The sequence below is a fragment of the Sceloporus occidentalis genome, unplaced genomic scaffold (assembly GCF_023333645.1).
Source record: "Sceloporus occidentalis isolate IW3139 unplaced genomic scaffold, rSceOcc1.0.p SCAF_3, whole genome shotgun sequence".
In the NCBI taxonomy this organism is placed as follows: domain Eukaryota; kingdom Metazoa; phylum Chordata; class Lepidosauria; order Squamata; family Phrynosomatidae; genus Sceloporus; species Sceloporus occidentalis.
This window is the reverse complement of record NW_028316983.1, coordinates 94,694,635-94,707,875: the sequence shown is the minus strand read 5'-3', so window position 1 is coordinate 94,707,875 and position 13,241 is coordinate 94,694,635. Positions and strand designations below refer to the sequence as shown.

The 13,241-nt window shown below is 39.1% G+C and overlaps 1 protein-coding gene across 1 annotated transcript in view; it reads right to left on the bottom strand.

Annotated features, from left to right (window-relative positions):
* Positions 1-237: 237 nt before the first annotated feature.
* LOC149316443 (dnaJ homolog subfamily B member 4) overlaps positions 238-13,241 on the bottom strand; it is a 30,435-nt gene continuing 17,431 nt past the window's right edge. The window contains exons 2-4 of the mRNA XM_089515506.1: positions 8,991-9,603; positions 3,766-4,340; positions 238-1,960 (exon numbers count right to left, since the gene is read on the bottom strand). Coding sequence (XP_089371632.1) covers positions 1,727-1,960; positions 3,766-4,340; positions 8,991-9,201 — 1,020 coding nt within the window. The 5' untranslated portion in view covers positions 9,202-9,603 and the 3' untranslated portion in view covers positions 238-1,726. The remainder of the gene's footprint in view (positions 1,961-3,765; positions 4,341-8,990; positions 9,604-13,241) is intronic.

Sequence of the window (13,241 nt, the reverse complement as noted above, 5' to 3'; positions counted from 1 at the left end):
GAAGTCATCCATCAAGGCAACCAAAGCTGTCTCTGTACCATCCAGACTGAAATGGATCTAGGTAATGGCTTTGTAGCAAAACAATAAAACTGAATTAGATTTGTTATTTAGTATTAATGATTGAATACAATTTATCTTCTTTCAATTCACTCACTCAACTTATATTAGAGAGAGAGAGAGAGAGAGAGAGAGAAATAGAAACAATATTTTAATTAAAAACATTAAATGCAATACAGATCGTATATGATATTTAATGCATTAACAATATGCATAAAAGAACAAGCAGTTATGTACTATTCTCCATTTCTAGGGTCATAAAAACCAACATTCTGGATCTCTCTCTATTTTCAACTGTAGTACATTTGCACTTCTTGTAGTGAAACTTATGAAAAGTTGCAAATACATTTGATTGTGTTTAATGTCAAAAACATTGTTTCCACGGGATTTCTGTAACTGCTTTGGATTTTTGTTGTGCTAGTGCTTATGACTTCCCTACATGGAAATGTACACAGTTGTTAAGGATGGATGAAGTGCGGCCTTCCAGATTTACCTGAAGTGAAAGCCTCCCCAAAAGTATTCCTCATCACTGGCTATGCTGCCTAGGTCTAGTGAGAACTGCAGTTCAACATTATCTGGAAGCCCACATTTTGTCCACTCCAGCTATTTACCAATGCAGTTCCCTACCAGATTAACATGTAAATAAATTTTAACATGTAAATAAATTTTAAAATTCTTATCAACAAAATAGATTTTCAATGCTAACATACTGCAGCACGGTTCAAGACTAATGCTGAAAGCATGTTTAGTAGTCTTATTTTACCACCTAAGGGTACCAGCCCTATAAATGTTTTTTTTAAAAACGACTAGAGCATTTGGGGACCCCCCCCCCCCCACTCTTTCTTCTCTCAGATAATTCAAGATGGGCTTAAAATCCTTCTTTGAAAATTGCTATATAAGCTTACTACTCATAGAACTGTGAAAGATAAGTGATTATTGACATAGTCCACTTGTCTTAACAACTGCTCAGAGGGTTTTTCCTCTAATATGCAGTGTACATTTTGCACATATGTTCTAAAGGCATTAAAACAACTACTTCCCTCTTGAAATTGACTAGGTTTAAATGAGCACGCCATAGAACAGAGTTTCTGTTTTTTATCCGGCCACTCCTGAAAAATGCCAAGAAAAGAAATCTGTGAACTTATAGAACACTGCAGGAAGAACTTTGTGGTTCCCTGGGATTCATGAAAATTTCCAGATTTTCCACTTTCTGCTATGTGCAATGTAAACAAAGCCTGTGGGCATACACACAACATAAATATTGCAAACCCTACATAGATTCCTATCATGAATTGTGATTTGATACTGCAATACAATACCTCACAAAAAGATCAAGAAATATCTGAAATAAAGGACTTTTGAAAGTCAAGCACTTCATGATATATGCACAGAGGTGTTCTCCCACCTCAGAATTATGTTTTTATATGTAAGCAAAATATTCAATAAAATGTTCTGAAATGGAAGACCCAGTACACAGCAAGTGGTTTTAGCTTTATACTTGATTACAAAGTCTTCTGTACTGTCCCTCCTATTTTCATGCAGCATGGCATAATTCCCCACCCAAAACAAGAAATAAAAGTTCCACAGTTATAGATTGCACGTTTACAGCATAAACCTGAAAGTCTTCAGTCTGAAGTGTACTCATGGAACAGTTAGTTCACCAAGTTTCTTACGAAACAGGAAGATTTCTTCTGAGTACTTCTTTTGAAGCTGGAGCTATACTGTCTGGGAAGATTACTTCAAATTCTATTATTAAGTCGCCTCGCTGGTCAGGATTTTTCGGAAATGGTAAACCATATCCTATAATTCTTCTTCTCATTCCAGGCTTTACAACTTCATTTACTGTCATTGGTATGGTTCGACCTTCTATTGTTGGTACATTAATTGAGGTGCCACATAAAGCCTGGAAAATATGCAATATTAAAATGTCAGGAGCAGAAGCATATATTATATCCAAACCACATAAAGTGAATACAAGTGTATGAAATATAATGAGAAAAGGTTAAGATGCATCCTACAGAACACTGGACATACTTCAAGTAACTACTATTAAGTAAAGCCCAGTGTCTAACTGCCGCAAACAAGAAACTAACTCTAGTACAATTTACACTATATTGCCCAACTTAATATCACAACACAACCTGAATCTTGTTTACTTAAAAGAAAGTTCCAGTGTTTTCAATTACTGTAGCCCTACTTTCCTAAATATAGGCTCAGTTAGAATAGCAGTAGGGCAGCTATGGCTCTCCAGATATGGGTTGACTGCAATTCCCATGATCATTCAGTTTCCTATGCTGCCTAGGTCTCATGAGAGCAGAAGTCCAACACAATTTGGAGAGTCCCTGCTGAGTACCCCAGAGTTGGACACATTAAACTGGCAAGTACAGAGAGAAAATTTCAGTGGGTAAAATGCCAAACTTCAGTAAGAAAGTAACCAAAGCACATCACTCATTATTCAGAAAAGAACACTTAAATTTAACAGCAGAAGCCGTAGATCTTGCAGTTCCAGAGGGCCACTGACAAGGAGCTTCTTGTACAGACCAATACCACTGATTTTCTTCTTGAGATATAGGCATAAAACTTGAACTTCCACTGCACACATTTTTAACTGACAGAACAGAATGAAGCAGTCTCTGAATGCATGGAATACAGGATCCATACAGGTATAGGAATCATGTAAGCCTTTCAAAGTGGTTGGTTACATTGAAATTTACCCCATAGTGAGGAATGCTGGTAATTGTTGTCTGATAATATTCAGAGGACTGTACAATTCCCACCCTGGCCTATATGAACTATCTTGTGAAGCTTTTGAGTACCTTCAAATTCTCAAATAGTTTGCCACTTTTAAAAAGAGTATATAGCATACTAATTTGTATTAAAAATTAATATGAAGAAAATATTTGATTTGCTTTAGAGATATGAAAAGAGCATATGATATATTATTTTGTAATAAAGTTAAGAAGAAAATATTTGATTTGCTTTAGAGATTAGTACTTGTCTGTCACATTACAGGACATATCACATCATAGTTACATCTAAATTTGGAAAATGTTTTCCCTCATACAAATTGAGAAATGATTCTAGTTTGTTTTATTCTATATCAGGATGGACAATTTCATCAGGTCTGCGGGTCAGTTATCTTGCCCTGAGAACCTCAGGGGATTGCACAAATATGCCTTGAACTATGTCATGCAATTCCAAAAGGAATCAGAGGCCAAAGCTGGAAGTGTCTGGAAGTCCACTGGTATGGAAAAAATTATCTAATGTTAAGAAGTATGGCTGGGAATGTAGCTGGGGACACCAAAACAGCTTTAGGAGAGAAACATGTTTCCTTATGGCCATACTTTGCCCATTTGGTTCCAGACCAATAAGTGAAGACACACAAAATACCCCCACCCAACCCCCACAAGTACCCCATAATCCCTACTACCCCTAAATACCTCTTCTCCTCTGCAGTCCCTTCTCAAAATGGCAACAGAAAGTGACATGTTATAACTTCCTACTACTGTTCTGAAAGAGACTGCAGAGGAAAATGGAAGTAGTTGGGCTTACTATGAGGAGAGGTGTATGTATGGAGGAGGAGTCTTTTGTTAACAAGAAGAATGTCAGGACAACTGCAATGGTGATATTCTATGCACATATTATGAAATGTTAACAGCACACACACACACACAAACAAACTCTCACAGGGCTTAAGAGAGAACTTACCTCCCGTAAACTAATCTTCACAGGATAGACAATATTGGAACCATCCCTCTTGAAGTGCGCATGTATTTTATCTTTAATAACAAATACAATATCAGCTGGGATGGTATTAGGTGTTTCATCACCCTCTTTTGGGAATGTGATTTTGGTACCCTCTTTCCATCCTCTCTTGATATCAATAGTAAGGATTTTATCCTCAGTTCGGACGCTTCTACCATCTGGGTTGAGCCTTTTTCGGGAAATTCTCATCCTTTTGGTGCAACCATGATAAATCTCTTCTAATGATACCTTGAGTTCATGAATAACAGGGGGGTCTTGTTTACGACGCAGTTGGCTACCAACACTGTTTCTTTCCCTTGGGAATCCATTCATACTAAAAGTAGTAAAGGAACCAAATGGATCTCCATCAACTTCCATATCTTCTGTGTCCCTGCTGCCAGGCATCCTTCTACCGAAGAAGATTTCAAAAGGATTTGCGCCACCAAAAAATGCTGCAAATGTAGCATGTGGGTCTCCATGAAAAGAGTACCGGAAAGTACCACCTTGCCCATCTGGTCCTCCAGCTCCTCCTTTCAGACCTTCAAAAGAGTACAAACAAGTTTGAACAATTTCAACTTATATACTGACACCTGCTCATTGGTGCAAGCAACAATTTTAAAAACTTAAAACATTTTAATGAGCAGTCTAGATTTTGTTTAAACAACTCATCTGACTGTTACAGACAAAAAGGATCTGTACATTGGTGATACAGTGGGCCAACCCAATCACAGAGGGGGGAAATAAGAGGAGAGGTTGGAGTCTGGGGTCGGTTTTGGGAAGAGGTTGAGGAGAAAGATGGCAGCGGAATGTCAGAAGCAAGAGTTCAGGAAGAGTTATAGAAGATAAAAATTGTGGCTTTGAAGGCAATAGTGAGCTAGCATCATGCCGATACTTTCCAACAGCCTTTGATTAATTATAAGACTTGTTTTTGTTTTAACCTCTTCTTAAGTGTTATTCCTTTCTGTAGACTGTGAGGATATTGGTCATATACACTTAAACCTGTTTTTGTATTTACTGTTTGGATATATTTTATATTGTGACAGCTTTTAGCTTTTAACAATAAAATTTCTCTACCCTTCATATACACTTAAACCCAGAACCACAAAGAACAGACATGCTAATCCAAAGGGGCAGCCACTTTAGGGGCAGCCATAAGTAATAACTCCAATCTGTGGCTCATGATAAAATGGCAAGGTGGATGACAGGAGTCCAGGTATAGATGCTCTGTGAATAACCTGGTAGGGTTAATCAATCACAAGTAATGGAGACAACTCTCCAGCTCTCTGGCCAGCCTGGAAATACCAGTTAATAGATTCTTAGAAGTCTAGGACAATAATTTTGGTGGCTAGTAACTCTTCTAAGTTCTGATTTTAAAAAGCTCAAAGTAAGCACAAGACTAGGCCACACATCAATTAAAAATGACCAAATCTTATGCATCTTTATTTGGAAGGAAGTCCAACTGAATTTAATTGCACTTACTGTATCTGAAGTATAAAAAGGAATGAACCTCAAATCTGCACAGCTCTAAAGTACTACAAACAATACATGCAAGATTTAAAAAGAGATCTTGCAAAGTTATGCTATCACACTTATGATGACAGTTACGTAGACTATTTTGAGCCTGCCATTTCTTCCTACATCATGACACCCGCCTACATGCTGTGATTAAATTTCACCTACGCTTACTTCCTAAATTTAAAATTTTTGCAGCTTTCTACTCTTTCTACAAAGCAACAAGAGAAATCTGCTTAAGACTCAATGTCATCTTAACTCTTTATTATTAAATATCCATTTGCTTCTTAGCAACAATGAGCTTAACAACTTAGTTGTCACATGTATGAAAAGATTCAAGTTGTAGATAAGGCAATAGGTTGGCATAGCTTTAAGCCACTGGTATTGAGCCTCCATTTTGATTTTTTTTTAACTTAACAATTAATCCTCTATTTTGTTTTTGTTTTTTTACTTAATAATTACATCCACAAATCCAAATATTTTCATATTTCAAGGGTATATCTACTACAGAATTTAACAATATACATTACAGTGAAGTATATGTGTTTATCTACATAACAAATTGGTAAGAATTCTGCCTGTGCAATTCACGAATGAAGCTAAGGACCTCTGATTTCTTTTATTTTAGTATTGTTTTGGAGACTAGTATCACTGAAGTCAAATAACTAAAATCAGTAGCAAAGAGTAAAATGTATAATTCTAAGGATTTTTTGGAAGAGGCAATGAGACAGGTAGAAACAGGTAGAAACAGGTAGAAAATATAAATTCATGACATGGACATACTTTAAGTTCCACAAAAATGCTTGGAAGTGCAGTTTTGTTTTGTTTTTTAACACACTATATGCACACAGCTACATTTCCAGGAAAAATAGATGTTTGTTTATTTTCTGACATCCTAGCAAACCAGTTAGCTAGTTATACAATTTAGATATTTGCAGTATCCTAAACCATGCATTATAAGTAAGTCACTAGCTTTACAATATAAAGATAGTGACATACTCTGTTTAAATAACCATATGCACTGCCACAAAATCTAGTGTGCCTAGTCCACTCTAATGAAACTGTGCAAATTCAGAGCAACACTGTAACTACAAGCACACCTAAAGGTGGAAGCTAAGGTCATATGAGCAGTCTGCTGGAACAAGAAGAATTTTCATTCTCTCCTACTCTCTGTATCTTCCCAAAAGCTGCTTCATATGCCCCTACAACACTTCATAGTAGATTTTCAGGGTGTGGGGATAGCAAAGACTAGATGGAATCCATCCTCTACATCTCCTTGATGGATGGAAGGTGTTCCACCAGAAGAATGAATTAAATTGGATTCTAAGTATCCACTGGGCTGGATCCAGACATACAGTATACTTTTCCTATCTGTGTGAGTTTGGTTCTGGGGTTGCCTGTGGATGGAAAAAACATTGACACTCAAGCCCCATATTATTCAATTGGTGGTGACGTATGCGCATCCATTGAATAATATGTGGGTGTGGAGAGCTGCCGATACTCCAATCCGCAGACAGCTTGCCCACCAATGTGGCAGGCCTACTGTGCTAGCCATTTTTAAATAAGACACATCAAGATTATACAGAATAAAGTCAAATAAATGAAGTATGATTAATTTCAATATATGTCCACTGTTAAGTATATGTTTGAATCCAACTAAAAGAGTCCACCTTTAAAAATATTTAACAGAAATCCTCAAACAATCTGTTTTAAACTAACCTTAAACAAATAATTGTCTAATTACTGGATTTCCATTAAAACTTTCTTCTTTATGGACCCCAATGGAACAATATACACTCAGTCATAGAACAAGCTGTGAAACACATACTTGCTACTCTCATATCTTATTTTCAGAAACAAACAACAATCATGTAATATTAGAACAAATTTTTGCGTGAGTACATGATTATTTAATCAGAATTCCACCAAATGGCAACATAGTACCTTATACTGAATAAACTCACAATGTCAATCATTTTCACCAAATATATACTGAGATGCCATAAGAGTACAAATCTGTAGTGAAGATTTAAGATACCACAGTGGGCCATTGGTATCTGTGGTTCCTGGACATACACACCATGTGGATACCAAAATCCATGGATGCTCAAGTCTCATTAGATACAATGGCATAATAAAATGGTGTCCCTTATATGAAATGGCAAAATCAAGGTTTGCTTTCTGAATTTCAAAAAATATTTTTAAAAAAATATATGAATTCATGGATGGATGAGTCAGTGGATGCAGAATCAGTGGATATGGAAGAATGATTGTATTTACATCTAAATATACAAATGTAGTACTAACTAACAGGTAATGACAAGCCTGCTGACAAACTACACCATGTGCTTGCTTGAATGACACATCCTAGAATAGATAATGGATAAATTTTGCTTAAAGGACATCAAGTCTCATCACTATATATACAAAAAGAGCCATAGACCTTTTGTGTGACTATGCTCTGGGCACTGGCAAATTTCTATCAGTTACCAAGATTCACAGCTGCATCAATTTAAGATACTGTCACTCCTATTTTACACAGAAGTGTAAAGTATAGGCTTTAGAGTTGTCACACTTGCTTCCGTTCATGTTAACTTCTTGTTTTAAGAATACTATCAGTTCTAACATTTAATGGAAAGAAAGTGCTTATAGGAGCAAGAACACACAGAGGAAACAGAAAGAAAATCTTAGAAAAAAAGCAGCAATGAAAGGGAGAGTAAAAAATGAAAAAAGTATAAATAACAAATTACAAACAAATCTGTTGTCACATTACTGCATACTTCCCATAGGTATAAGAGAACTACCAAACCTGGAAATGCACAGTCATTGAAACAGAACTAGCTTTTCTATTGTTTATTAGAGCACTGGTAAGCATGAGTATATTAGGATTTATCTACTAAGCAGTAGTTCGTAACTCAAGCATATCTTCTTGAAATTAAAAATTCTGTCTCAATGAGGTAAAATGTTCTACTAAAACAAAAGTATCGAGTGACTCCAACTTTTTCAGTTTTTGAACAAAAGCGTTTTCAAAATCTTCAGCAGAATCTTCAACTATAAAGGCTCTCTTCTAAGAATTTTTAAAAAATAAACCAAAAATAACTCATTTAAAAGTTACTGCTTTAAGCAAAACACAGAGTTTCTCTGGGCCTCATTCTCTTGGAACATAAACATTGTTTACAATTAAGCTGAAAACTTTTCCTGGTATTTCATGACATCAGGCAAATTCTTTCCTTTCGAGGCAAGATGCCAATATTAGCTGAAGTCTGGACACTTGGACTCTGGCCAGTAATGACTGTCTTCCAATAAAAGTTTTATTTTAATGCATATATAGTACAGTATGGTATTCTGTGTCACTGAAAGAGTAGGAAAAATATATCCATTTAACAACTAACATACAACCAAATGAAAGGCATCATTGCAAACATTTGTGTAAAAGAAATCCCATTCGGAGCCAATAACAACTTTTTAAAAGGTGAATAAAACAGAAATGTCATGAACAGAACATGTAAGTTAAATTAGTACATATCACAGATGACAGAAACATGAATCTTCAAATTATTTTACTCAGATTATTAGTTCAAACCTGCTTATTGAACTGTTTAACACAACTGAGATGTAATTTTCTATTGTAAACTACCACAAAAGTAAAAAAAAACAAAAAACAAAAAAAACCTTACCTTCTTCTCCAAATTGGTCATAAATTTCTCTTTTTTTGGGATCACTCAGCACCTCATAGGCTTCTGCAATTTCTTTAAATTTCTCTTCTGCATGAGGAGATTTGTTCTTATCTGGATGCCATTTAAGGGCTTGTTTTCTGTAGGCTTTCTTGATATCTTCATCAGATGCCCCCTTTTCAATTCCAAGAACGGAATAATAATCCTTCCCCATCTTGAATGTTCCAAAATTTATTTACTTTGATATAAAAAAGTCTTTAATTTTACCTATGAAGTGTTGCTGGAAAATCGTTTAACAAGTCACAAGAACTCTATTTGTATTAAAGCAGCAGGCAGACTGCTCATCACTTTCTCTTTCTCCCCCTCCCTTGTCACTTTATACAGATAAATATACACGGTGGTAGAGACACTACCACCCAGAGCCCTTTACACTACGTGTCTCTTCTTTTTCTAGAACAGCAAATGCTCTAAGACGTCACTTCCCAAACTAACTACAGCCAAAACTCTGCAGCATTTTCTGGTTGTACAGTTAACTATTCAATGTCCATTCCTCTTTGCAGATGAATGAAATTGTTATTTAATAAGATTATGCATCCATTTCCTCTTCTGTATAAACCTGTAGATTACAGAGAATGGTCAGATTTTAGACAACAGGATAAACAGCTAAACAGTGTGAATATGGTAGTTGTTCTATGAATAACAAATGCTTAATTCTTATTGAAAATCTGATTCTGTCAATAATGAGAATCAGTTTGCAAGACAGAAGGGAAAAAAGCAAGGTTTGTGAAATGGGCAAACCTGTATGAGCACTTTTGGACATGCAAAGACACCTGCCCCAAAGATCCAGAACAGATTGACATTCAAATAGTCAAGCAGACCCAATTTTTACCATTTCCCATGTTCTCCCATTTCTGCATGTTGGACCAACACCTAGAAGAGGACATGCAAAAGGAAAGTAAAGGTAATCATGAGACTTGACATTCACATGACCCACTTTCAGGTATTTCAGGATTAAAATAAAAATATAGGGTGGCTGACACTTGGTCTCTCAATAGCTCACACTTCTTGTAAACTAATGTATGTTGATCAACAACGGTCCTCTAAATGTTTTTAGACTACCACTTGCAGCAGCTTGCAGTCTTGGTTATGGTGGCTAGAGCTCATGGGGTTGAAATCCAACAATATTTGGAGGACCACAGTTCCCCACTCCTCCTATAGTTTAAAGTTAAGAAAGTCAATGATTATAATGATTAAACTCACACTATGGCCCCCTCCAAAATGTCCATCTACATGACTGATAAGAAACAGCTTTGTAATTTATTCCACCTCTAGCCTTCTTTGTTAATCTGGATTGTTTTCTTTGAAGCAACTGAATGATGATTCATATGCTCCTAAATACTTTATAATTGGAAGCTGATAACTTAATTTCAGTTCAACTTGCTGAGAGTATTCTTATACCACCAAAAATAGACAAGAGGTTTAAGGGAAACAGAAGCAAATGCTTTACTCTAAAATCAGACCACCAGCCTATCCATATTAAAATAAAGACCTTCTGAAATCTTGTTGCTCATTGCTGGAAGGGCAAAGAATTGAACCTACATACTTCGTAACTCTTTATATGAGCCAGCATGGCACAGTGGTTTCTGCAAAGCGCTCTACATGGGGCTACCCTTTGTGCCTAGTCCGGAAACTTCAGTTAGTTCAAAATATGGCAGCCAGGTTGGTCACTGAAAAAACAGAAGTTACCACATAACACCTATTTTAAAATTACTTCACTGGCTGCCTATTAGTTTCCAGGCACAGTACAAGGTGTTGGTGATGACCTTTAAAGCCTTACATGGCTTTAGTCCAACTTATCTACAGGATCGCCTCCTTCCGTACAATCCACCCCGCGCACTCAGGTCCTCTGGGAAGCATCTACTGTAGCCTATGAAGACCAGGCTGACTGCAGTTACCCAGAGGGCCTTCTCTTCAACCGCTCCCAGATTATGGAATGGCCTGCTGGAGGGGATCCATCATATTACCAGCTTGAACAGCTTTAGAAAGGCTGTCTAGATGAATCTCTTCCGGCAGGCCTTTCCTGAATAGCAAATCCGATCACCAATTGTATCCACCATCTCACTGAGTACTCTGTAACCTCGTTCGCCCGTCCCCTTATTTTTATGGATTATTTTAATGGCAATGTCCCCTTATTTTTATGTATTATTTTAATGGTAATGTGTTTAACTGATGTTTTAGGGGAGGGAGGGAATAATTGGGATATTGTGTATTGTATGGATTCCTTTTACAGTGCACCCTTTTTATACGCGGGGGATCCGTTCCAGACACCACCCCGCGTAAAAAAAGCGCACATATGCTGAAGCCCCATTGAAAGTAATGGGGCTCATGCATGGTCCGGTGGTGCAGCGTCACAGGTGCGCGCCCCATTAAGCTTAATGGGATGTGCTGCCGCTTGTGCCCCAAGCACTCCTGCAGGCTCCCTCGTGACTTTCGGTGTATGCTGAAAGCTGTGTATAGTGCACCCGCATATGGCGCGGGTGCACTGTAATTGTAAGCCACCTTGATTGTCTTTCTGATAGAGAGGTGGGGTAAAAATAAATCTTTTATTTATGATTATTTAGTGGTTTGAGTGTTGGACAGAGACACTGAGAAACGAGAGTTTGAATCCCCACTTAACCGTGGAAACCCACTGGTTGAGCTTGGACAAGTCATATTCTGTCAGTCTCAGAGGAAGGCAAAGGTAATCCCCCCCTTCCGAACAAGTTCTGCCAAAATGGCCCCACAATAGGTTTGCTTTAGAGCCACCATAAGCTGGAAACGACTTGAAGGCACACAACAACAAAAACATGGGCTGATATCTGCCTAATAACTGAAAGTCCCTAACCTGTCTTTTTCCAGCTAAATTTAACTTGTAGATCTCAATGGACTCAGGTTATGAAATAAATTATTTCACCCAAGCACTGTTTTTTGTTTGGTTTTTAAATTAAAATGCAACTGCTGAATTTATACAAGGTCACTGATGTGTAGCTCCCCAGATAAGGGAAGCAGGGGAGACAGGACAGGACAGAAAATTTATCAGGCATAATCCAAAGTGTTGGTTATGACCTATAGCAGGGGTAGGCAACCTTTTTGACCCGGGGGCCGGGTTGCTGTCCCTCGGACAACTGGGGGGGGGGGGGGGCAAAGCCGGGGGGTGGAGCTTCCACCCTCCGGGGGCAGAGCCGCACATGGGGGTGGAGCTTCCACCCTCTGGGTGCAGCTTCCACCCTCTGGGGCAGAGCCGCATGCCAGGGCGGAGCTTCCACTATCCGGGGGCGGAGCCACATGTCAGGGGCGGAGTTTCCACCCTCCGGGGGCGGAGCCGCATAATAATAATAATATTTGCAAGAAGCTACTAGGGCCGGCAATGCCATAACACAGGAAAAATGCATGCACACTGTCTCAACCCAGAAAAGAGCAAGCAAGTCCATGTGGGGGGATTTTGCAAAGAGAATACCAAAGGATAACAACAATAATAATAATAGCAATATTTGCAAGAATGGAAGCGACTAGGCAAGGCCACAAAACAGCAAAAAATGCATGCCACTGTCTCAAACCACTTTCTCTCCCTTCCTCCCTCCCTCCCTCTCACTCCCACCCTCCCACCTTCTCTCTCTATCTCTCTCTCTCTTCTCCCCTCCCTCCCTCTCTCTCTCTCCTCTCCCTCCCACCCTTTCTCTCTCTCTCTCTCTCTCCTCCCCTCCCTCCCTCTCTCTCTCCTCTCCCTCCCACCCTTTCTCTCTCTCTCTCTCTCCTCCCCTCCCTCCCTCTCTTTCCTCTCCCTCCCAAACTTTCTCTCTCTCTCTCCTCCCCTCCCTCCCTCTCTTTCCTCTCCCTCCCACCCTTTCTCTCTCTCACTCTCTCTCTCTCCTCCCCTCCCTCCCTCTCTCTCTGCCTCCTCCTCCTTCCCCCCCACCCCTCCATTTATAGGAGGGAGGACGGAGCCAGGAGGGAGGAGCCAGGAGGGAGGTGGGCGGTGCCCATTTGAAGGCCCGGTGCGGCTCCTGGAGCCCCGATTCAGGGCTCCAGAGGCCGCATCGGGCCTCCCAGAGGCCCGGTGCTGCCGCTGGAGCCCCGTTTCAGGGCTCCGGCTGCCGCATCAGGCCTCCCAGAGGCCCGGTGCTGCTGCTGGAGCCCCGTTTCAGGGCTCCGGAGGCCGCATCGGGCCTCCCAGAGGCCCGGTGCTGCTGCTTGAGCCCCGTTTCAGGGCTCCAG